General features: G+C 44.2%; 1 protein-coding gene across 2 annotated transcripts in view; it reads left to right on the top strand.

Annotated features, from left to right (window-relative positions):
• mtor (mechanistic target of rapamycin kinase) overlaps positions 1 to 24,107 on the top strand; it is a 60,992-nt gene extending 36,885 nt beyond the window's left edge. For both annotated transcript variants that reach the window (XM_011621515.2, XM_011621508.2), the window contains exons 31-58: positions 1,572 to 1,672; positions 2,123 to 2,238; positions 5,278 to 5,355; positions 5,581 to 5,688; positions 8,733 to 8,858; positions 9,209 to 9,340; positions 9,890 to 10,005; positions 13,265 to 13,382; positions 13,899 to 14,090; positions 14,281 to 14,381; positions 14,491 to 14,587; positions 15,068 to 15,166; positions 15,254 to 15,376; positions 15,647 to 15,829; positions 15,945 to 16,079; positions 18,201 to 18,375; positions 20,073 to 20,208; positions 20,304 to 20,451; positions 21,341 to 21,463; positions 21,700 to 21,782; positions 21,864 to 21,936; positions 22,010 to 22,084; positions 22,412 to 22,547; positions 22,930 to 22,995; positions 23,086 to 23,166; positions 23,315 to 23,395; positions 23,474 to 23,579; positions 23,665 to 24,107. In XM_011621515.2, coding sequence (XP_011619817.2) covers positions 1,572 to 1,672; positions 2,123 to 2,238; positions 5,278 to 5,355; positions 5,581 to 5,688; positions 8,733 to 8,858; positions 9,209 to 9,340; positions 9,890 to 10,005; positions 13,265 to 13,382; positions 13,899 to 14,090; positions 14,281 to 14,381; positions 14,491 to 14,587; positions 15,068 to 15,166; positions 15,254 to 15,376; positions 15,647 to 15,829; positions 15,945 to 16,079; positions 18,201 to 18,375; positions 20,073 to 20,208; positions 20,304 to 20,451; positions 21,341 to 21,463; positions 21,700 to 21,782; positions 21,864 to 21,936; positions 22,010 to 22,084; positions 22,412 to 22,547; positions 22,930 to 22,995; positions 23,086 to 23,166; positions 23,315 to 23,395; positions 23,474 to 23,579; positions 23,665 to 23,680 — 3,124 coding nt within the window. In that variant the 3' untranslated portion in view covers positions 23,681 to 24,107. The remainder of the gene's footprint in view (positions 1 to 1,571; positions 1,673 to 2,122; positions 2,239 to 5,277; positions 5,356 to 5,580; positions 5,689 to 8,732; positions 8,859 to 9,208; positions 9,341 to 9,889; positions 10,006 to 13,264; positions 13,383 to 13,898; positions 14,091 to 14,280; positions 14,382 to 14,490; positions 14,588 to 15,067; positions 15,167 to 15,253; positions 15,377 to 15,646; positions 15,830 to 15,944; positions 16,080 to 18,200; positions 18,376 to 20,072; positions 20,209 to 20,303; positions 20,452 to 21,340; positions 21,464 to 21,699; positions 21,783 to 21,863; positions 21,937 to 22,009; positions 22,085 to 22,411; positions 22,548 to 22,929; positions 22,996 to 23,085; positions 23,167 to 23,314; positions 23,396 to 23,473; positions 23,580 to 23,664) is intronic.
• The last annotated feature ends 1,312 nt before the right edge of the window (positions 24,108 to 25,419 follow it).

The following is a 25,419-nucleotide window of genomic DNA, read 5'->3' as shown; positions in this document are numbered from 1 at the left end:
TTATTTCTAACCAGTCTTGACGTTAGTCCGTTGATGACCATGTGAAAAGGGTTACTGTGCTGATCAAAGCAATCTCTCCGGATATCAAGCAGTTAGAGACGCCGCCACATTGCAACAAAACGTCACCACAGTCAAGGTTAAGTCACATAGCTGAACACCATCGGAGGGAATTTTTAGATGTGAAAATTTTCCAATTGCGCACTGGGCAGATGCTGACTTGCTTATGTAATCTGCCTACACGGTACTTCTGTTTTATACACTATTATTTACTTAAAACGACATACAAGCTTTTTGGAGTTATTGTGCTTTTGCCTGTTAAGCATGGAAAATGACGCAACGCTTGACCGGTGAAGAGTCAGGGGAATCGTCCCATTTGAGAGTAGAGAACAAAACTTTCTCTGTTAAGGAAGCGGAATATTACACCACTATGTAACCCAAAACTGGAGATACTGATCATTTAAGGAAGTTTGAAAGGCTTTGTTTTGGAAAACTAAATGTAATTTGACTTTTAAACTTGAAGCAGAGGCAGTCCATAAATGAGAGACCCAACTAGAAAAGATCATAATGTGTTGCATTATATTTATATTTCATGCAACATATTGTGATCTTTTCTAGCTGGGTCTCTCATTCTTTATATTTATTGGTTATTTTATTCGTTATGTTCAAAGTCTGACCATCAAGGCGAGTTTAAGTTTTACAGTTTCTTCGCAGTGAATGTTCATTTTTTACTTCTTTTTTTTTTCTTGAACAAAAGGGATCAGGATAGCAACAGGAGAAATAAAGATGCCATTTCAAGGTTGAGTCCTTGTGAAAATAGTTTTGGAACAGACACATGGAGGCCCACTGTACTGGAGCATTTTATAATTGTTGCTTTGATGTTATATGATGGTCAGGCAGCTGGAAAATGCCTTCACTTCACTGACCCGTATCCAATCCCAGATTTCCCTGTCCCTCCCAGCTTTGTCCCCCTCGTCTGAACAGGCTCGGACATCCTGCCTTCAGGGCACATGTGGTGGGGGGTTTGAGCTGCTGGACAATGCAGAACTGATTGTTGTGAAAGGAGATTTGCCTTGATGCACCTGTCCTCAGTGGAAACAGTCCATCCATCTCCCTGCCAGAAATTCTGATTTGATCAGAGCTGGGGTAGAACACATGGTTCAAGCACAAATGAAATTTTAAGTGGCAGCTTTAGGAGGAATGACACATTATCTTCCTATCTATTACGGCTAATTGAACGCTTCAGTCAAAATGTTTTGAACAATACAAATTGTAAACAATAAAAATTAATCAATACATTAGCGGTGCATCCTTACTATTGACGTGACAGTAGGGCTAATTGCCTCAATATGCAGTTATCAGTTTATTACCATTATTTTTAAGATAGTAATGTGCTGTGGTTAGGCTATGAATCTGGGTCTTGTTAGGATTTCACGTCTGTGCCTTTTATTACGCTCATTTAGCAAACCTGGTGATAGCTAAGACTGGTCTCTGATTAATAGATGTCAGCACCGCGAACATGGAGCTCACCAAATCCTTTCCATCATCTGAGGCCTGTGGTTAATGTTTTCCAGGGGCCAGTTACACCAGCAGTGCTGTGAGGAATGGGCACTGGTGAGCGAGGAAACCCAGGCCAAGATGGCGCGCATGGCTGCTGCCGCCGCATGGGGTCTAGGTAATGGCTTATCTACCGTATATCATATACAGTAGGACTGGGAAATTCTGTTAGCTGTTCGTGGCGTTTATGGTATTTAGCCTGATGTCTGTCTGATGAGCAGCAGTGAATACGGCACCAACCCCTGCCAAGTCCCCCCTCGCAGATTGGAATGATATCTACTCATAACATTGACTTATGGTAATGTCAAATGGTGGAATAAAAAACCCAGGGACCACACTGCAGAGGCACCCTGGGACTTTCCGCGGTTGGCTCCGTTCAACTTTCCAATCTCAGCTGTGAGCGAGATGATGCCAAAGCAGCAGGCTATCTGACAACCGGGACCATCTGTTATTGTTGATGTTGGGGAGTTAAATGTTCGAGTCATGTATGGAGGCAGGCCAGCACAGTGTCTTAAAATATGGCCTTTAAGTGCGTCTTTCTTTGCCTATCTGCTTTTCCTTCCTGCAGGACACTGGGACAGCATGGAGGAGTACACATGCATGATCCCGAGAGATACGCATGATGGAGCGTTTTACAGAGCTGTGCTGGCCCTGCATCAGGACCTCTTCTCATTGGCCCAGCAAGTAAGTCATGTTACCATGAACAAATATACCCAGTACCACTTTCACTCCTGTACAGAATGTAAGAAGTCTATATGTTTTTCAATCTATATTTTTAAAGATCTCATTAGGAAATACCAGCTGGGATTTTCCTAAATTGTGGTTTCTGGCTATTTCATTAGTCATTAAAGCAGGGAATGAAAACATAAAAGCCATGGAACCAAAGACCCCAAAGAAACATAAAAATGACTTTAGTGCTATTCCAGACATGATTAAATTCCCCCATCAGCTCACGATTTTTATTTAAAGGAATGAAATGTACAAGGTTTGTTTGTCTTTTTTTTGTCATTTGTAATGTGGTACCTTCCAAGGCGTGAGAACATTACATAATCTTCAAGTTGTAAATCAAACCGGCAGACGGCTTCAAACAAATAAGGAGTCTGAAATCCCTCCTGTCTACTCCTGTCAGGGTCTGGTAGAGGTCATGGTGGTGTTTTCCTCATTTGAAGGCTGGGATATTGCACGTGAGTTCATGGCCTCTGCGGACGGATTCGCTCAAACTGGCAGCCAGCACACTTAATGAACTTTAGCATGGATACAAGTAAACACCTGCTCCCCTACTTCATTTGGTCCATCTTCTAAATTTTGTGTTTTTCCCCCCACAATGCCTTGGGGAGCTGCCTTGGGCGCCTTTAATTTCAAGATTAGATCCAGGTGTGGCTAAGAGGATTCTACATCCGCCTGGAGTGGAAGAGAGGATGTCTTAAGCTTGCGACAATGACGCCACTCACAATGAAGTAATAAAAAGCAGCTGGAGCAAGGATTAATGCTTTAAAGTCAGCATCAACGTGCGCTTGTTATCCGGATGTCATTATTTAGCCTCATGCTTGCGGTATTTAGATTTACCGGCTCTTTCTTAAGATACATAAAGATCATACATGTGTGTTGGGAGTCACAACTGTTTATATTTTTTGAAAGGTTTTACAATTTTTGGCTCTGGAACTGTCAGGTCTGTTTCCAAAATTGAGTATCTTCCAGGTTTTCTTCACACTCTGATTGGTTTATCTCATACCAAATAGAGCCCTCCTTTTATCTACAGGCCTGTTTAGGCTTTGTGCTGAATTTTGCTTCCCCCATTCAGAAACAGACGTCCGTGGTCACGGCGATCAACCAAAGAAATGAAAAAAATTATGGAATAATAGTATCGTTTGCGGGGAGAGATGGAAGACGGGGTCACCGTCTGGGCCGTCAGGAGCCAGACACTGCATTTATCAGGAGTCGTCTGGACTGCACATTTGCAGCAAAGCCCGAAACACAGTAATTCAGGAGTAAACAGGATCCCAGCTGAGTGGAGGCTATAAAGAAGCAGCCTCATTGTCACCTCATCCCAACCACCCTCCCCAAAAACCCCTACCCTTGTTGTGCGTGCCCGGAGAGGTGTCGGTGCAGGCCATTTCTTCTTTTCCTCCCTGCAAAAGAATAATAATTGGTAGGAGCGGGTCTGAAACAGCTGTGTTTCCCAGCCTCAGAGAACCTCCCCAGTTATCCTCCCTCATTTTATCATCCCACTAATAACAGTTCCCAAAAGCATGGGTAAAGAAGCCCAACAAATCTGCAAGCATTTAGCCCTGGTGCTCGTGTCCTTGTTTGTCCCTTTTTGCTGCTTGGAATTAGACCTGTCTTTTGAAATAGACTCCTACTAATAACGCCATACTGTGCTGAAGTTTCTTCTCCTGCACTTACATTTTTGCAGCTATATTCCTTTTTGCATGATTACTCATTATTAAATTGTATCATTTCATATTATATTATGGGTTTGCATGTCTCTAATAATTTAGGTACATTTGATGCAGCTCACACTGGTTGAATGTTGCTTCACCAGGCTGCAGCCATGAATGGATTTGAATATTGGCTTTATTATACATTTATATTAATCTACAGCATATCACTCTTATAGATTGTAAGGGATGGATTATCACTATAGAGTGTAACAATTCCATTTAAAATTCCAGCGCTAACTATATCAAGTGGAACTACTTGTGGATGCGATTGTTAATGGTTTCTGTTTTCCAACAGCCCCTGTAGGTTCTCCATAACTCAGTCAGTCTCTATTCATGCATCTAGATTTCTTCAAATCTTTCACTCCATACCCTTTACGCTTAGTGAAAGGCTCTATTTTACAGTAAGCACAGCTGAAAACCAATCCTCTCATTTTTAGCAGTGTTGATGCATGACTAAAGAGGTCAAAAGTGCTTAAGCATGGTACAGTCTGCCATGTCTGAGCGTCCCCATAGTTGGTGTTTCTCTAAACCTTCAGTGTTCTTGCCAGTTAGGGAATGTCTCCTCCGTGCTGAAGTTTGGAATCGCAATTGTCTTATGAAAACTTCAGGGAGCTGGTATTTCACAGATAAGACAGTAAGGCTGTAATTCACCTTCCAAAAAACTGGAAGCAAGGAAAAACAAAAGCATGCCTGCGCTCTGACATCTGGTGCATCATTATGGAGATGACATCATTGTTATGGCAGAAATTATGACTTCTGATTTATTTGAAACTCACACTTAACTTGCTTCCTCTGGGCGTCGGTAGTAGTTTTCAACGATAGCTTCAACACCCGTGACGGTGGTTACATAACTTTCACACCATCGCTGTCAGCAGTTCATTTACCTCTCATAAAGCATTTGGCGCTCGGCAGCGCATCGATCCATTTCACTACACCAGCAAGCATTCCAGTCCTCACTGCACTGATGTGTCATTGTTGGCTGCACTTGAGTGTAACGGCGGGTGAGCGCCCAGCAGTAACACTGCTCCATTCTCGACGACCACGTGTGCTCATTCATTGACACCACGTGCACTTACTCCCCAGGTTTAGTCTGATCCCAAGTGGTCCTAATAGAAGGAGTTGTTGAAAGAAGCTAACATTGTATCACCGTGCAGGGGAAGTGGCTGCTAATTACATCATTGCTGGGCCATTTTGACAAACTTTGACAAAACGGGGTCTTGAAGCTACGAACGTCATCGAATGTTAAATGCATGATGATCCAACATTGTTTTTTTCCATGTAGTGTATTGACAAAGCAAGGGATCTCCTGGACGCTGAGCTGACAGCCATGGCTGGAGAGAGCTACAGTCGAGCTTATGGGGTAAGTGTTGACAGAGACCAACCAAAGCTGAAACCTCGAGAGAAAATATATAAATATTTAAGTATTTGCAAATGGCAGTGAAGGTAATAATAAATGTAAAGTATTTAGATTTTATGTGTTTATATATAAAGACAAAGGCTTCACAGCTTCAATTTTAACATTTTAGGATATGAAATGTCCATGTATAAATCTTGCCTTAATAACCATGTCCATGGTGTTTTCTAGGCAATGGTGTCCTGCCAGATGCTGTCAGAGCTAGAGGAGGTGATCCAGTACAAGTTGGTCCCAGAGAGGAGGGACATCATCAGGGAAACATGGTGGGAGAGGCTTCAGGTAACTAAGGCGGATGATAAACGGACACATACACTTCACTCACGTGCAACGCCAAATGTAAAGCAGATGTCGGGACGGCTATTGAAACTAATGTGGAGCATTACACACCAGACGCGATACTCGCATGCAGAGACACGCAGGTATTTCCCCAATGAATAAGGGTTCGCGGACTTCTGCATCTGTGTGTTCCTGCATATGAGACTGAATTATAGAACGTCTGCAGAGTCCCACCGCAGCAAGCTCTGCTGAGTGTTATTTATTGCACTTAAATAAACGTCAGACGGAGGTCAGCCGCAATTAAATCCGACGCATGCCCCATGTAAAAGCAGCTGCAGTCCGTCCAGAGGAGTCTATATCACCACCGTAGAAGCTGAGCTCAGTCAGCAGAGGAAAGAGAAAACAGTTTTATGTGTGGAATGTTTTTAGTATTCTTCCTTCTACTGTTCAGTTCGTCTGCACTTTGGTTAGAGAACCGATGTGATCTTAAACATTATGGAGGTTTTAGGGCTGCTTCTCGTCACAAAACACCTTTTTTTATTATTACAGTGGGAGAGGAAGTAATTATGTTGATGTCAGCTGCTCTGCCTATTGTAGTTGTCACTCTCAATTCTTCCTTTCTGTCTTTTATTTCCTTTATATGCGCAAAGCGAAATACATACAAATGTGCGCACACACACACACACATATATAGTGTAAACATTACTTGCTGTAAAGCAAAGTAAATACAGACATTGTCTTCCTCCTGCCTGAGGCTCACAAAGTATAAACGAGTGTAAAAAGTGATCCTTCCTGTTCACTTTAAATCATCTGAGATATACAGTGTGTTGCTAAAATGTGTCAGTCAGAACTCAGCCTCTTGGTCCACTGTTTAGATTGCCCTACATAGGAATTTTTTATTTTTTTTAGAACCGCGTCTCGTATTATATAACCCCGACCCAGGCCTTTACTTCCTGTGACTGATTATGATTGCTGTTATTATCATCCTTAATTTTCAGCTGCAGCACTGCGGATGCTGTCAAATTAAATAGGACAATGAGGAAAAGACCCACAAATCCAAAAGTGGTTGGAAATGTCTGTGCTGCCTGCCACATCTCAGGGGTTTAAGAGGAAATCTAGCCATTCTAATACGTTTTAATCCCTTTTATAAGTGGAAGTTAAGGAAGCATTTTCTGTGTGTCTGATGGCAGCTTAGACAGCCATTCATATAAAACTGGAAGCTGCAATGCAACTTCTTCCATCGTAAGAAAGTGAAACCACTGACCCCCAGACGCAGATGTCGTCTTTCACCAATGTAATTTTCAGCAAGAACCTGCAGCCGTGGCCGTAAAAAAAAAAGGCCAAGTTGCTCATTGGCAGTATGTCTATGATGGAGTTTCACTTCAACAACAAAACAGAATTGGACAGTTTTTTAATTCATTTTTTCTGTTTAATTTTTTCTGCAATTTCCAATTAATCATCGGACAAAATTGCAAATCAGGAGGGGCAATAAGCCAAAAACGCCCAGGGAGGGTTTCTCTTTCTAGGTTTTAAAGCTCCATCTAAATCTAATTTCCATTTGACACGTTTCTATAAAATAACTTGACCCCTAAAATGGAAACCACACACACTTGAAATGCGTGTGCAGTAAAATGAAGATACTGTTGATCATTCGGAATTTTTCCATCCGTACCAGATGGTTGGAGAAGGTTTTCAGGATCAAAAGGGGTCTCCCTCAGCACACAGACCCGGGTCATTATTGCAGCACCAGAGCTGGGACTGCTGCAACCCGTGACACGATCCTTCTCGCAATAGTAATTTATTGGAGGCCAAACTCACACATCTGTTAGGGAGGCATTACCCACAATCCTTCACTCTTTAGTTTCTACAGTAGTTTCTCCCCCAACAAGAGATTAGAGGTCATTCAAAACACTACCTCCCAGTGCTTCCAAGGAGATTTATTATCGAACTGTTGCTTTTCCTCTCTGAAATCCAGTTTAAATTTTGGAGTCATTGAAGTCAGTGTTTCTTGAATATTGAGGTCAGTTTAGTTGACCATCTGTAGGATTACGTTTGTAAGAATAATTCGAATGCTCTCGGATGCATAAATAGTGGGGTTTCTTATTTGTCGTACACTTGCACTTATATGTCACACAGACGTAAGTTTACGGTCAAATTAAATTTCCGTTCTCTACTAAATCTAGATGTTCTGCCACTATGCTTTTTAAAACTGACTGGAAATTACTAGCATGTATAAAGTGTGTCATGTTTTTCTTATATTCAGGTGATATAAATAAAAATAAAGAGGGGGGAAGGATACGAGCATAATGCAACCTGTGCTCCTTGACCATACTAAAAAGCAGGAACATTGTTGAGACAGAAGTGCACTGAAGTGTTTTTCAACGTGCACTTGTCCACAGACTGTTATTCAGTCGATTGGAGCCGAGCCGAGTGAATGAGGCATGTGTCATTCTCTGCTTCAGGAGCTTCCTTAAAGGCTTGACCTGACACACTTTTTACCCGTAAATCACAGTTAGAAGTTACAGATAAGGCGCGGACTTAATGAAAGGATATAAAATCTCGACCTGTGACCCGTGATTTCGGAACTCGGTCAAGTTTGTTTTGTTGTTTTAAGAGGATATTCACAAAAACAATTGTTGGTTAAAGTTGCTTTTCCAAAGGATCTTCTCTTTTGTTTCCTATTATAATCAGTGTCATCAAGTCTTGTTTATGCTATAAACTCCCCTGTAGCTTGTTTATAGCACGACAATTCCTTTTCCCTCCCTCCGAGTGCAAGTTAATTCCATTTGCCGCATATCGGGTCAAATATGTTGATAAAAAAAGAAAGTCAGTGCTTGTTTTATTGACACGTGACCTGCCTTCACGTGGAGAGCCCCAGCACCAACAGTTGCCCCCCAGGGTTTAAAGTGTACCTTTCTCACATGTGTTCATTCTCTGGTGTTTAACGATGAGGCTCCTCACATTAAAGGGAGGAACAAAAGAGTGATGTGTTTTACTTGTGTGTGCCCCCTGTTATTTTTTGCCTTTTTTCCCCCTCTTCCTACTAGGGTTGTCAGCGTATCGTAGAAGACTGGCAAAAGATCCTAATGGTCAGATCTCTTGTCATCAGCCCCCATGAAGACATGAGGACTTGGCTGAAGTACGCCAGCCTCTGTGGCAAGAGTGGACGCCTGGTCAGTGCATATGCTCTTTTGTCTGACACCCGATCGTGCCGATTTAACTGTAATCCCACAAGGGATCGAGGAGGAATATGTCAGAGTTGATTAAACCTTGTCAAATGGAAGGAAGCTGAGCTTTGCTTCAGTTAATCATGAACCGCAGCAGGGAAATTCAACCCATTTTGGTTTGGTTAAAGCAACATAGCATCTTCAGTCAAGTCAAGGCTGCCTTTTTGTGCAGGGAAAGTACAGCTATCTGTGAAACGGCCACTTTTTAATGCACATATAGAATGCAAAAACCTTGACCTTGTATTTATTAAGATGTAAATTCTCTGACAGCATGTTTACTCTTTTTACCCATTCAGGCGCTGGCCCATAAGACCCTTGTGCTTCTTCTGGGTGTTGACCCCTCTAAGCAGTTGGATCATCCACTGCCCACAGCCCACCCACACGTCACCTACGCTTACATGAAGTACATGTGGAAGAGTTCCCGCAAGGTAGTGCAAACTCAGTCGAGTCTATAGCCCTATTATTCATAATAGGAAAAGGCTTTTTATCAACAACAGAGATCCAACTAAAGTATAGTTCATATAGTTCAATGATTACTAAAGCAGTTTGCAATTAAACTACATCACCCCGTGACACTTGTCTTCTACTGTATCCGCGTGGCATACACAAAGCGGAACACGCATAATCACACGCATTCAGGCATGTGTGATTCCAGATCTCATTAGAAAAGGTAGGAAAGCGTGAGTGATGGTGCTTCTAATGAGGACATTTGGTTTGAGGGGGATTAGAAGTTCAAGAAAATGCACAAGTTTCTGGCATTTATCTGGCATTTAGAAAAGAATCCAGACAAAACAGATGCCTTCACTACACGCTTTAGATAAATATAATATTCTATATCTCAAAGATATTACAAAGATGCGAATGACGTATGAATAACGTGTGACACGTGCGCCACTTAGCATCAATGCAAATCTCACATTTTTCTCTGAAGGACTGTGTTTTTACCTGTTGTTGGCATTCATTTCGTACCTCTCCAGATCGATGCCTTCCAGCACATGCAGCACTTCGTGCAAGGTATGCAGCAGCAAGCCCAGCACGCTATCGCAGCTGAGGATCAGCAGCATAAGCTGGAGCTCCACAAACTGATGGCCAGGTCAGCTCCTGTACATGCACAGTAGCATCAGTGTTTTCACAGAAAATATTTTCACTTATATGTGTAGGAAAAAGCACCCTTGTGTTAAGTAAAGTGATTGACAGTTGAGTCTCATTCAGTTTCTTTAGTTTATGGTGCTTTGCATGCTGCTGTACCGTCACTGCCTACCAGCTTACTGAGATATTAGTGTGAAGTGATTATTAATATCAGTAACATATGTGCTCCTCCAAACATAGCAAGTCAAAATATCAGCTGTAAAAACAGCCTGTGCTGATATCATGTGTCTGCATTCTCTACCAACGCTTGTCAATTTAAATGAGTGACACATATAAGGTTCTATTAAAAAAATCTCCATTTTATTTGATTCCATGCACTGACATAGAGCATCTGAAATCTTTGACATTATTAAAATATAATGTGTTTGACCTACAATGTTACGATGCTTAAATTCGTATTAGTTCCTTTTAACTGGTCCCAGTGTCACCTGTAAAGTATGCAAGTGAAATCCAGTAAAGGATCAGCAAAAATGAGTGAATCAGGACAGATTTCAGTGACAGTGAGCAGAACCCGGGACGTGAGACTTTCTCAAATTTCACATGGAAATATAACCAGTGAATGGGAGCTTCCAAAAGCAGGTCACTACCTGCACTTGCCAGAAATATCTCAAGAATGAAAACCAGATATCTAAATGACCAGAACATATGTGTAACGCAGCTGGAGTTGTGCATCGTGGTCACATTTGTCATCTCCTGGGTGGTTAGGATTGTCATTAGCAAGTTTTCTGTCCAGACTTTATTGCCAGGATTTTTTAACATTACAAAAAAATATATCCTTATGAAATATATACAAAAATCTAAGAGTTCAGACCATCCGGCGCCATCGATTAACAAAACATACAAGACAAAAATATACAGTCTTGCAAACAAGACCTCAATGTCCTGTTCACACAATGGCTGATATTTAAAAATCAAAACATTTCGTCCCAGAACGTAAAGCAAAAGTCAGGAGTCAGTGGTTCCAGTTCTCGGTGAAAGAGCACGAAGCGACCTGCTGAAGTTGGAAAAAGTGCGCTCACGTATTTACAGGCCCCGTGTCAGCGATACACAGGGTCATGCTCGGTGCGCGTTGCTTCTTTTCCATCAGCATGACCCATTCAAGCATAGCAGCACCTTTTTACTACGGTAATCTCGTTGCATCCTGTGGGCTTTTGTAAAATTGGCCCAACTGAATGTCTCACTTTAAATGTTACAGAAAAGAAAAAAAACTTTTTGGCGGGCCGCTTCACACAGCTACTTATCACAAATCAAACACGGCGCCGTGCCTGCACTTATCACGGGCCATGTGTGTCTCCTCCACGACACTGGCAGCCTGTCTAGCACTGTTTCGGCTGCTCTGTGTTTTTCGGAAAACGACCCCACTGCGGCGTTGGCGCCCTGCCACATCGGCCTCTTTCCCTCACTGTCATCATAAAGAGATTTTTTAAAACTCTGACACCGAAATTGCTATCACGTGTTCTCTGACGGTTATTGGGGGGATTAGCAAACGGAAAACTTTGGAATTTCTTAAGTTTGGAGGAAAATCTAGAAGTCTTAGAGAAGGTATTCACAGACTTATTTGAGGCCATGGAAATAGCTGAGAAAAGCTCCTACATTTATGTCTGACCTCCAACAAAGGAGGTTATATTCCACTGCAGTTGCTTGCTGTTGTATTTGTTTTAGAAGTATTGAAAATCTGTAGAACGAATGACGAGGAAACCTGCTAGGTAAACAGGGAATGGATGGATGCGGAGCCCATTAATATTTGTGCTGCAGTTAGCAAAACGCAGGATTTTAGATTACAGTCTCTCGTGGCAAGTGAAAGGCTGCAACATATGCTATATGTAAGTTATTTGGCTTTGTGCGCAAATTCTCAAGCCATGCGCACCCACTTTTTCTTGAATCCTACACGTTAACACGTAAAACTGTCAACTGGCTTTTTCCAGACAGTGACCCAGTCAATTTGAAGAATGCACATTAGAGAAAACACCTGCAAGTCAGTCAGGGCCGGTCCTCTCCAGACGTGCTGACACACTTACATTGGACACAGGCTGGCTGCGTGGTGCGGAGCACACCTGGAGCGATCAGTCTGAGACGCGCAGCCACACAATCTCGTAGACGCCTCCGCTCCCCTCCAAAGAAAATCCAGCCCAGTTCCCCCCGATGGTTTTAGTTGGATCAATAACCATCGTTTCTTCTGTCTAAATGTTGTTCCAGCGTCCCCTAACACCTCCTCCACCTTCTGCAAATCTTCAGATTTCTAACTGTTAACAGTTTACAGGAGCAGAGGACTCTCTGAACCCAAATTGCGTGCTCGCATGGAAAAGCACTCAGAAAAAATTAGGTAACCCCAAATGTGGATTTATGGAGGTGCTTTGCAAAACGCTTCAGATTGATGTCAGATATATCGACAATACATGCACGGTTTGGTGTGTCACACGTGAATTATATGTCCTGGCACCGCAAAACTCAGCTGGTCTGACTGTACGACTGTAACCGCCTATGGAGATGATTGAGCTGAATGCTCCTCGGGGATGCCACAGATCTTATTTTACACTTCAAATGAAAGGAAAAAGTGGTTTGGTCGTTTGTAAATCACGAGATCTCGTCCCTGAAACCTTCAGCAGATCCACGCTCTGCTGCCTCCAGTAGTTGTATGCTGCAATTTCTATTTATTTTTACCCTTTCTCAATGCTTTTTTTGGTGACTGCAAATGTTTTTGGCCAGTGCATTCTAACCATAAAATGTTTAAGACCTTTTTTTTTTTGTAGAATTAGCCACACAGACACATGCAGCTTCTCTGTACTACTGTTATAGCACAGAAGCTACTTTTAGCACGCTGTTCTTTGGTCTGTGATAGACATCTCTTGCTTTCTCAGCAAACTCAACACCAAACGCATACATCACGAAGACGCCATACTGTGCATCAGGGAGTTTTATCACGCGCGCAGTCACGTGTCGTCTCGTTTAGCTGCAGCCATTCTTCTGGTAAAAACATTGAACGCTGTTTGCGGCCTTTAAAAAAATAAATGAGACGTTGTAATTGAATGCAGGAGCTTTTCATTTTAACTTTGCTAGTTGTGATTTTTTGTTTAGATATTGCTGAAGTTTGCCCTTTATACTGAAATTGGATTATTCCATTTACAATTATCTAACGGTTTAAATGTTACATTCTGAACATGCTTGCTCTCTGGCTGTAAAATGGCATCTTTTCTTCCATGCAGATGTTTCCTAAAACTGGGCGAGTGGCAGCTCAGTTTGCAGGGCATCAACGAGAGCACCATTCCTAAAGTCCTCCAGTATTACAGCCATTCCACGGAGCATGACCGCAACTGGTACAAGGTCAGTCTTTCACTTTAAACCGTGACCCTTCACCTCTGGCTCCTCTCTGTCAGCCGTTAAATCGCAGCTGCGATGGCAGGAGGTCGTCCCGACGCTGATGTGTGACCAGGAAAACTTCACATGCCGGGTTGTTGCCCTTTGACCGAATCGTGGCTGTTTTGTGTAGTTCACGTTATCCGCTTGTGTTGGGTTTTTTCCCCCTGGTTATTAGATTTGCTTTTCATGCATCAGAAGTCTGAAATGATGGGAGAGTTGAGAGCAGTTCAACTGTTGCTTTCCCATGCCTGTGCTGAAGGCAGTCACGATACCTCTCTTGCCATCATCTTTCTCCAATTCCCTTTTGCTTTCAAATTGTCATAGCTGCTTGCCAAACACAGGTAAACAACAGGCTTGAATGTTTGGATCAGAAAATAGCCTACCAGTAGACATCTGTCCCTCAGTAAACTGGAAAATGACATCATGAGCAAGCATGGAACTTATTTTCAGTTTGATTCAGTTGGTACAATCCGTCCACAGGCCTGGCACGCCTGGGCAGTGATGAATTTTGAGGCTGTACTGCACTACAAGCACCAGAATCAAGGACGGGACGAGAAGAAGAAGCTGCGTCACGGCAGCGGCGCCAGCGCTAACAGCGAAGCCAGCAACAGCGACAGCGAGGCTGACAGCACCGATCACAGTCCCTCCCCGGGTCAGAAAAAGGTCAACGAGGTGAGAGCGGCTGAGGCAGCCACCTTCTTTTTCCATTCTCGTCTCACTTTCCCAATTCAACTTGGGTGCAAATCCGTGTGGTATTGTATGTAATATCAATATTGGGAAGCAAATCTTCAAAACAGATGATGCTGCCGACGCCACATTGAGCTTGTGTGACAACAATCCACAGTGCATTATGTTTCCACAGGACCTCTCAAAGACGTTGCTGCTATACACAGTTCCTGCTGTTCAAGGCTTCTTCCGCTCCATTTCCCTTTCCAGAGGCAACAACCTGCAGGACACCCTCAGGTTAATTCATCTACCTTGAATGTTCCTGGAATTCTGATGGCTTGGAGGAGGGTGGAGATAGGAGGACCTCTTGTGGTTAAATAGTAAACTGGATTATTTTCTCTTTCAGGGTTTTGACTTTGTGGTTTGACTATGGCCACTGGCCTGAGGTCAATGAAGCCTTGGTGGAGGGCATCAAGACTATCCAGATAGACACGTGGCTACAGGTAATGAAGACGTTCCACAGATGTTTGCCTTTATGATTGGCGGGGTGCGATTTCTTGTGCGGGATGAGGGAGATCAAAACACCGTCTGGTTTTTCATCCCATCCTCTGCAAAGCGAATTTCATCCCCGGTGCCAACATTTCGGTTATCTTTATAAAGCACACCAAATTTAACCACAGAATAAATAAAGAAAATAACACACTATCGCAGTTATTGCACACACTGTCTTGTTTACAAACACAACACCCACAAGTCGTTGCTCCCCATCCCACATGGATGCTTCAACACATTTTACGCATAACAACACGGAAATTAGCATAGCTGGCTGAACACTTTAAAACGAGGGCAATGTGAAACGAGCCAGCGCGTCGTAGGGTGCCACTTAACAAGACCCGTAAAAACAAAAGCAAACATCTACGCAACAGAGCAGCGCTACACCACAGCAGCGTCTCCGAACTCTCTCATTCTGTCTGTTTGCACAGGTGATCCCTCAGCTCATAGCTCGAATTGACACACCACGAGCTCTGGTGGGTCGGCTCATCCACCAGCTGCTGACAGACATCGGGCGGTACCATCCACAAGTAAGGCTGCAAACACTAGCAGTTATTAGCACAAACATATTCCATAAACATATCGTGAGACCTGATCTATAAATCCTTCTCGTCCAGGCTTTAATCTACCCGCTGACCGTGGCGTCCAAGTCCACGACCACCGCCCGCCATAATGCTGCTAATAAGATCCTGAAGAACATGTGCGAGCACTGCAACACCCTGGTCCAGCAGGCCATCATGGTAAATAAAGAGAATTATTTATGCTGTTGTGAACTCAACCCTGGTCTTTTATTTAGGAGACACTCAGTTGTTACTGAGGGTTTAGAGGAATTATTTTCCAATTCTAGAACTTTCAGATCCACATTCAAGTTTAGCTATTTACAAAAGTTCTATCGTGAAAAAAGGAGCCTTTCTGTTACTCACGTGTGCTTGATCACGTCAAACACAGAGCAAGTAACTTTACTTCACACAGAATGTTGACATTTTTGTTTCTGGTTTCTTTGAATCCAGGTGAGCGAGGAGCTTATCCGAGTGGCCATCTTGTGGCACGAGATGTGGCACGAAGGGCTCGAAGAGGCGTCACGCCTGTACTTTGGCGAGCGCAACGTCAAGGGCATGTTTGCTGTGCTAGAACCCCTGCATGCCATGATGGAGAGGGGACCACAGACCCTGAAAGAGACCTCTTTTAACCAAGTATATGTCTTCTCAGATACCGTCACAATTTCTATCTGTGTGCAGTAGTGGCAGATGTTTTCAAATGTGGAGCTTTTTCCTTTTAAATGATCAACCGCTTTAATTCTCACAACAGGCATATGGTCGCGATTTGATGGAGGCGCAGGACTGGTGCAGAAAATACATGCGCTCTGGAAATGTAAAAGACTTGACTCAGGCCTGGGACCTGTATTATCACGTGTTCAGACGCATCTCAAAACAACTCCCTCAGGTGGGCAAAACATAAGTGGCTGCAATCTGTGATTCTTAGCTTTTGTTGAGAACAAATCTGCATTGTTTTTCCTACCACATGGGACACTTTAGGCAAAGGTAGAACCCCAAATATCCTTTGATCTTAAAGTTACCATAATGGTATTACATTAAACTGTTCCATGATTTGTTCTTTCACTCATATGTGACCCGAATCTGCTTCATTTCTGGCGGTGAGAACGGCACAAGCCACAATGAATTGGACACTTTTCAAATCCGATTCAGTGCCACTTCCAAATGTGGCACTGAATCAAATAGGTATTGGATTCCCTTAATTGATCGCAGTCTAGAGTGATGCACATCACAATTCTCAAGCAGGAGCGGCAACGGGAGTCACCATGACGACAATGAACATGGAAGACAGCGTTGATGGAGCTAGCCCGTGAAGAGATAATAAAGTCTTAGACTTAATCAGTACTTGGGGTGTCACAAGCCCAACTTCAAGGATCTTATCGTAGTCGACCGTAATCCTCCTTTTAACCAACTCCCGCTCACACGCTGTTTTTAAAACCAGACCGTGGAGACCAGCTTTCAGCAACTGCCGCCGTGCTCGTTTCTGTAGACGATCTTTTGCATGGGACATCACTACTGTTCAACTGAGCATGCGGGTGACTTCAGGAGCGTGAGCTGTTCACATCGCAGCCTGCAGACGGTCCACATTTAAACCTGTTGCCTGGACAGCCAAACAAAAACATCGGATTTGAGCAATAACTCGGAATTGAGCATTAAGGCCTGCAGCGGGAATGTACTGTAGCTTAAGTTCAAGTAGGACGTTGGCAGCTCCACCCTGAGTCTTGCTCGGAGCTGTGCACTGGCATCAAGTCAGTCAGGCCAGTTTTCCTGAATAGGTCCCGGTCTTAATCCCACCAACCATAAATAAAGTGTGTGTTTAAGCAAGAAATGGAAGCTACTAGGTCAGAGGAAACTGCAAGTAATTATACCTGATAGCCAATATCGCTTTGAAAGATGTTGAAAACTGGGAGAAATGATCATATGTAGTCAAAAAATGCAGAACATCCGAGGATAACCTATTTCATTTGACGTCAAGCGGTCATTAACGAAGCGAGAATGATTTCTCAGCTTAAAGCCTCGACTTTTTTTCTGGGTATTTGCATGTCATAATGACGGCAGCATTTATTTGGCTCAGCTGTGAGATTGCCTTTTTATGACATCGCAGGCTGCTGTAATGGTCTGAAATATTGCATTGAATGCAACCTCCTCAGCATCTCGTGGAACATTTAAAAAGGCAGAAAGGGACAGCTGTTTCCTCCACAATCAAACTTTTTCCATCACCAAATATTCCAACGAACTTTGGAGTTGAATATTTTACATGCCCTCCAACCAAATGGGTTTGATAATGTTCACATAAACAATTGAGGAAATTAACCCTAACCCTAATTACACAAATATTCTCTTTGTGGGTCCCACAAACTGGAACTTCCCTTTTACGTAGCGCCGAACCAGTTCGTCGGGGGACAGCCACTTCAGCGCCTCTTACGCCAAATATTGTTGTTCCTGACATAAAGGTCAGCGCGAAATGATAGATGCTGTTCGTCGCCTTTAAAAATAGATCTGTCGAGAGCTCCCCAGTTTTGGCTTCTCCCAAAGTCTACAAATGCTATTTAACACGGTGGGGTGGTGCTGTTTCCAGTGATCCAACGCCTGCTGCGGCAGACTAAGCAGCATGAAATACAGAGCAAAGTGATAACACGCTGGCATCAAAGCAAACATTCCACCTCCAGGCATTAACATAGAAATAAACCCGCTCCAGGATCCATCCACGCAGGAGACCCTAAGCAGGTTGCAGCAGTAATGATGTAAGCCTGCATTATCATCCATAACTGAACGGTAAACAAAAACTAAATATTCTGCCAGGGTGTAATTTGCTGCAGTTTATATGTCTAATGATTGGATGCAGCCAAGCGGAGAAAGCATTTACTTACAGACCTAAAACTTTGTATTAAAGGGGTTTTTTTATACAATAAGAGAATGTTTCAGCCTGGATTTCAAGCCTTATCTGTAACTGAACTGTTTGGTCTGATCGTTTTTCCTGTACTGCGTTCCCCCTTCTTCATCCTCACAGTTGACCTCCTTGGAGCTACAGTACGTGTCTCCCAAGCTGCTGATGTGCCGAGACCTGGAGCTCGCAGTACCAGGCACTTACGACCCCAATCAGCCCATCATCCGCATTCAGTCTATCGCCGCTTCGCTGCAGGTCATCACCTCCAAGCAGCGCCCACGCAAGCTCACCATCATGGGTAAGACTTTTGCAGGGAATGTGTCAGGCCCCGAAACCCGGGTTACACATCGATAGAAAAATAAACGACTTGGACAGTCCCAAGGCCGTGACGTATGAACTCATTAGTGTCTTCAAAGCAGCGCGTTCCACTGTAAAAATCCAAAATGAATACAAACCCCCACCGGACTTTAAAATGAATCCGCCGGGAAATAAAAAGGGGCACCTGTTTTATGTCCCGCGTCCAGATAAATGGCGTACGCAGGCGTGGATCGATATATCAAGACTCTTTCCGACGTTGCCCGGAGGCCAGATCTGACATCTTACTGTCAATTGCGCCTTGTGATTTAAAATCCAAGGCGTGAGTCTTCCTAAAATGGCAGTGCAGTAATGCCACCTTGTCTGGACGCCAAGCTCTCAGCTGTATTAATCACCAGTGATCCGGATGCCCTCCCCGCTTCATTCTTTGCCGCACACAGGCTTTTTCTGATGTAGCTCATCAGTGTTACACAACACACTGTAGAGACGAGGGCCAATAAATCAACTCACCTCTGGACAAGACTTCAGATTAAGTCTTGTCTCCCTGTGTGGGCCCAGATGACTGTCAGCCTCCCCCGAGTGACACTCTGTTCTTGGCTTACTGGGATTGTTGAGGACTAGAAAAGGGACTCTACAGGTCTAAAGTGACTCATTAAAGGAAGGATGGTGATTACAGCAGAAGCTAGACAGTGTACTTGTCTCTGTTAGAAATGGAAGGATAAATAGCCGAACAAATGGGGGTAGCGGAGCGTCTGGCACGTCCTGTTTGATGTGATTACAATTTTTCAGATGAATGAGTCAAAGTCACTTAGGTTCACCTTTTTTACTTTATCCATGTTATGTTTTTGGCCCCACTGTCTAAATTTCTCATGATTATTATGTTGTAGAGAATGAAGTGATTAATGTTTGTCATATCCAGCGTCAGCCTGAGGAAATAGGAGATCGTTATCAGTCATTCATGTGGAAATGTTAATTGTTGGAGCGACACTCACTTGTTTTTTTGTTTGCCACCTGAAAGTCTAAAAACTCAACTCAAAACTCTGCTGAACTTCAAGCAGGAGCTGAGAATACAGACACACTTTAGGTTTCTTACTGCTGAAAAGTTCGGGGGTTCATATAATCACATATGCCTCTTTGGAAATGGCTCTGCGCCTTTTTATAAATGGCGGAGCAATATCAGTGGTTTGGAAGAGGGTTATTCTAACATGACTCCACTTTTGAGAAGAGCCATGCTTGGAATTATGGAAGTGAGTTCCTTCCCGTCCTCTATTTTGTGTTACAGAACGTGTTAAGCCGCTTTAATTGCAGAAAAATTCAGCTTGCTCCATCATTATGGTGCAATACTGTTGTAATAAATGTCGAATGTAGTTCAGTGCTGCTGAATGCTCCTCATTCTTCATAAAAAATGAATGGTGCCTTCCTACATGTGAAGGTTACATGCATTCTTTTTTTATTTCACTTAAACCCAGACTAGTTGTCTGACCACATGCTTAATTCTTCTTCTGGGTTAGAGGAGGTTCACTAGCATCTTTGGATATGGTTCACATATGAATTATTAGCTGTCCGTAGTGCAGGCTGTGTCGCCATCCCGTTCCCTTGAATTTATATTTCTCTTTGTGTTACAAAATGAGTTTCGTCTTCATGAAATTCCAAAAAATGTGTTTTTGGCGCCTTCTGCAGGCAGCAACGGCCATGAGTTCATGTTCCTGTTGAAGGGCCACGAGGACCTGAGGCAGGACGAGAGAGTCATGCAGCTGTTCGGCCTGGTTAACACGCTGCTCGCCAATGACCCCGCGTCCTTGCGCAAGAACCTCAGGTACACCCAATAAAATGAGCTGTTCCGGATCATCCAGGCTTCAGCTGCACACTGGGGCAGAAAAATCCAAAACCTCTTTGTGCTGCCCTTCCCAGCATCCAGCGTTACGCAGTGATCCCTCTGTCCACCAACTCGGGCCTGATTGGATGGGTGCCCCACTGTGACACGCTGCACGCCCTCATCAGAGACTACAGAGAGAAGAAGAAGATTCTGCTCAACATCGAGCATCGCATCATGCTCAGGGTGAGGAGCCACTCTTTGTCTCCTCACTTCTACATCCAGGAACGTCTCTCATCTGCATGCGCGCTCGTTTACTCATTAGTATCCGTTAGATTAACTTACAGCATTGAGGTGTTATGGAAAATGTCATTCTAATGTGCTTCGCGATGTTGATAAAACAAATTTAAATGTAAATGAGCTTAAATGCTTGCGTCTAAATTTATCCCCCCCTCCCAGTTCTCGTTGATTCAATGTTTACGAATTTGTCAAATTTGTTGAGATTCCAAAGTCAATTCTAAATAGATTTATCAAAGCCGAGGCAGCATCTGTTTCCTGTCATTATGCTAATGACTATACTGTACATCTATAATCAAAACACATTCATGTATCCTTAACCGTCACACATAAACTATAGATCCCACTTAGTCAAATGAGATTGTCAACACTTTGTTGTTCTTGTTAAAATGTCATGTTAATAAATGACACGAGGAAAGAGGGATCGGGTTAAAATAATGAAAGATATGTAATTAAAATAGGTGTCCGCAAAACACTTCAACCAAAAAAAACAAGTCGGGCAGGAAGAGCTGTGCACAAACGGAGACGATCCCTCGCTGGATTATGATTTTGTGTTTTTTTGAAAATGGGAAAAACAGCCTGTTTCTTTACAGAAAAACAATTTCAGATGCCTGACGCTTCTAAAATTAGGAGGGCGTCCTAAAAAAGGCGCATCTGTGTCTTCAACGGTCTTTTTTCACTTTTACATAAGCAGATGTTGAACAGCCAGTCATAAATACCTCCTTTTCCAGAAGGCGATCACTTGATTTTGCTGCTATAATCCACAAACTTCAGCCTCAGAGGAGCTCCATTGTTTGTTTTTGCACCTGGGATTAAAGTTTCATCCCCGCGGTTTCAGATGGCCCCAGACTACGACCACCTGACCCTGATGGAGAAGGTGGAGGTGTTCGAGCACGCCGTCAACAACACGGCCGGAGACGACCTCGCCAAGCTCCTGTGGCTCAAGAGCCCCAGCTCCGAGGTGAGGCGCCGTTCGAGGCGACAACCACCTGGGAGGAGGATGAACGTTTCACATCCTCACCGGTGACATCATAACGCGATCCGACACGTCTGAGCTTTGAGGGAAAGTCGCTGGCGGCGAAATCCAGAAGTGGTGTCAGAACAAAGATATTAGGGCTGTTTTAGGTCCTCCGTCGTCTGTTCTACCGCTGGGTTGGAGGTGCTCGCTCACCACGCCGCTGTGATTCTTGTCTCCAGGTGTGGTTTGACAGAAGGACCAATTACACCCGCTCCCTGGCTGTCATGTCCATGGTGGGCTACATCCTGGGCCTGGGAGACAGGTGAGATTCGGTCGTAAAGGGATTTCTTTTTTTTACCACATCAATTTTGGTGAGTGTTATGACAATATTTTTATACCCCAGGCATCCCTCCAACCTGATGTTAGACCGACTGAGCGGAAAGATCCTCCACATCGACTTCGGGGACTGTTTTGAAGTAAGGGCGGGTTCTGTTTCAGTCAATTCGGCACATTGCGATCTTGAACCGATCGGGTTTTGACCTCCACCAGGTCGCCATGACCAGAGAGAAGTTCCCTGAAAAGATCCCGTTCAGACTGACGAGGATGCTGACCAACGCCATGGAGGTACGCCGCTCTGTTCCGTCAGTAATTGGAAAGCCGAAGCATTTCTGTCGCTACTAGACATTGCTTTAATGTTTGTCTAGAGTACTTTATGGTAACCTATCAGGTTAGGGTCTCTGAAGTCCTGTTTTACGAGGTTTCATGAGAGAAGGAAAGGATTTGTCAGACATTAAAGGATAAGTTGAATATGTATCAGTAAAAGAAAAAAGCTCGATAGCTTGAGTCACCGCTTATATTAGCATTGTGCATCATTCACGGCTAAATAGAAATATGAGGACACAGCCTGCGAAAAGGGTTTCTACATTACTGAACTTTGGGATTGGTTGCCAGGTGACAGGCCTGGATGGAAACTACCGCATCACCTGCCACACAGTGATGGAGGTGCTGAGGGAGCATCGCGACAGCGTCATGGCCGTGCTGGAGGCGTTCGTCTACGACCCGCTGCTCAACTGGAGGCTCATGGACAGTAAGTCGAACGCTCCGCCTCTGCCCGTTAGGTCAGCCTGTTCTGAATCGCTGCCAGAACTTGTCACTTTCCTGATTTAGTGCAAGAGAAACACTGACAGATCGCATTTTAAATAACAGTCTGACTGTCTCTGTAGTTGTATAAAAATCAGAGTTGCTCATTTTATTATTGTAAAATCGATTGAGGCGTGAAGACTTTGATTAATGCGAAGAATGACTCTTGTTGTCTTTGTTGTTTAGCATCGTTGACATTCAATTTAGTACAAGCGAGACCCATATTCTATTTCATTTTCCAAACCGAAGCGAGCCAAATTGAGAGGGTGGAAAATGGGCTCGGCTACCAGTGTTAGCGACAAACGACTTACCTGTTTTTTTCCTCACAGCAAACACCAAAGGCAACAAGCGCTCCCGCACCAGAAACGACTCATACACCGCCGGACAATCAGTGGGTGAGTCTGGAACCCCTCTGGAACCCCTCTTGTTCTTTTAAACGATGCAGGAGTGTGTGACAAACCTGCGGCCTGGCGGTGTCTTTGCAGAGGCCCTCGAGGGAATCGACCTGGGAGAGACCACGCACAAGAAACCGGGGAACACTGTACCCGAGTCCATCCACTCCTTCAGTGAGTGACCCACTCAGCTCGTGTTCTTCACCGTCTTTGATGGTGACACGGAGCTCTCCAGCTGTCGCAAGTGACGGTCACAACCCTGCTGTTGCCAGGCAGCGAGAAGCTTTTATCACTATTGAAATATCCTTTTTGTTATTTCAAGTTGGAGATGGTTTGGTCCAACCTGAGGCGCTCAACAAGAAAGCCATTCAGATCATCAACAGAGTGAGAGACAAACTCACGGGTGAGTTCTGTTCCCAACACGAACCTTCGGCGAGGAACACTCGGCCGTCCAGCTTAACCAGATTGTTTTTAAACGCAGGACGAGACTTTTCCCACGATGACACGCTGGATGTTCCCACACAAGTGGAGCTCCTCATTAAACAGGCCACATCCCACGAAAACCTGTGCCAGTGCTACATCGGATGGTCAGTAATCGCGCCGCTCTCCCTCTGCTTTTTTTTCCAGGATCGCGAGATGAATAAAACTGTCCTTGATTCATTCCTTCCTCAGGTGCCCCTTTTGGTGAGGCTCCATCGCCCACGAGATCTCTGAAAGGAACCCCAAGAACAAACGCTTGGACCCCAGGAATCCACTGGATAAATGTTCAGAGCTTTCGAGTGTTTTTCCCCCTTTTTTCCAAATGTTTTTTTCCAGTTTTTTGCGTTACCTGGTAATCAAGATTTAATTAAACATGCCACCATTGATTTAAAGACGCATTCTCACTTTTAATAATGTAATTTTATCTCATATCCTCCTCTAGCTGCCATAATGTGTTGAACGATGGCATTTTTTAGTTGATAGCCCCGAAACTTCTAATTGTATCATTGTGTGTGAATACGGTTCTGGAGACCGGCGTCTGCCTCCAGCTAACTTGAATATTCTTTGATATGATGAGATTTATCTGACTCCATGTGGAGATTTGTGTTTGTGCCATTAAACCACGTGCGAACAACCTCCCGCCTGTCATTGTCTTTGTGACTGCTCTTTAGATTCAAGGCCTCCCCTCCCACCTCAGCCCATCGTCTTCCTGGCGGTGCCCACAGAGGGCACTCTGGCTCCTAACAAGTCTCCCCCCTCCACCCCCCCCCCCCCCCCCCCCCCCCCCCCCACCTCATATTTCAGGGAATCATTCAGACGAGAATGCGTTCACCGGGCTATGAAAAGGCTCAAAGAATAAAACGACAAAATCATTACAGATTTATGCATTTATTAATGCGTTCTGACAGTTTGTTAAGGATTTATCTCCGCGTTAAGGCCGCGCAGCCACAGACTCCCACTGCAGCCTCCCATTTGGAAATCCAACCAGATTTCAGAGGCGGCCATGGAGACGGCCCCTAATGTCGGTCGCTACCTTCTGAAAACGAGGCGGCTGCTGCTGTTGTCACCGACGGTCATTACCGTGCCTCCATTTATTCCTCCGTTTCTCTCTTCCCTGCATTCTCCTCTGAAGGTTAATTACTTCTAGATAGTTAGTGATTACGGATCAACAAAAAGCAGCGCATTGATCCCTTCCTCGCCGTGCCCACCTCTGCAGTGTCACAGTCTCTACACACAGGGACGGGAGGTCTGCTGATTATCTGTTGGTATCGATCCGTTTCCTCTGATGCCATCCCCTCCCCCCTCCTTTTGCCTTCATTCTGTCACTTTCTTCCCTCCCCTTACCAAATGCTCATTATTGATATTGTGACTTTTCGTGGTCCGAACCAGAGTCTCTACGGTTTCCCTCTAATTCGTTTGGATTTTTCCGGACTCCGTCGTCTTTTGAGGACCGGTCGTGCCAATGGAGGCACTTAAATGGGCCGCATTGATTGGGCTGGAGGATTTAGCTGTTAACCAACTGTGGAAATGGCCGAGGGACGCTTCACAGAGCAGGTCGCTGTTGACCAAAAATACTCTGGGAGGCTGATGTGAGGTGAAGGCATGAGGGGGGTCAATGACTGCGCTCTATCGGTGGGTGACATCCACACACAGCCGTCCAGACCCTTGAACGGAGGCTTGAGGAACGACGGCGTCCATCAAGCTTTTCACAAGCACGCACTCCCCCGACGGGTCGCCCTTCTTCGTGCCCGTGTTCCCTGTGCCTCCTTTGGCGTGTTATTCCACCTTTTTGATTTCATTTGAACATCTCGTGACCTCCAGAGCGTTCATAAGCGCTATCTTGTACTCATACCAAGTGTGAAGCATCATCCTAACGGCGAACACACGCCCGAGATGAACGAAATAATGACCGTGTCAAAGACGCAGCCAATTATCTCCAGAATTCTT

This window comes from Takifugu rubripes, chromosome 3, assembly GCF_901000725.2.
Source record: "Takifugu rubripes chromosome 3, fTakRub1.2, whole genome shotgun sequence".
NCBI classification, from domain to species: domain Eukaryota; kingdom Metazoa; phylum Chordata; class Actinopteri; order Tetraodontiformes; family Tetraodontidae; genus Takifugu; species Takifugu rubripes.
Note: the sequence above shows the minus strand (reverse complement) of the source record. Positions and strands in the feature narration are given on the sequence as shown.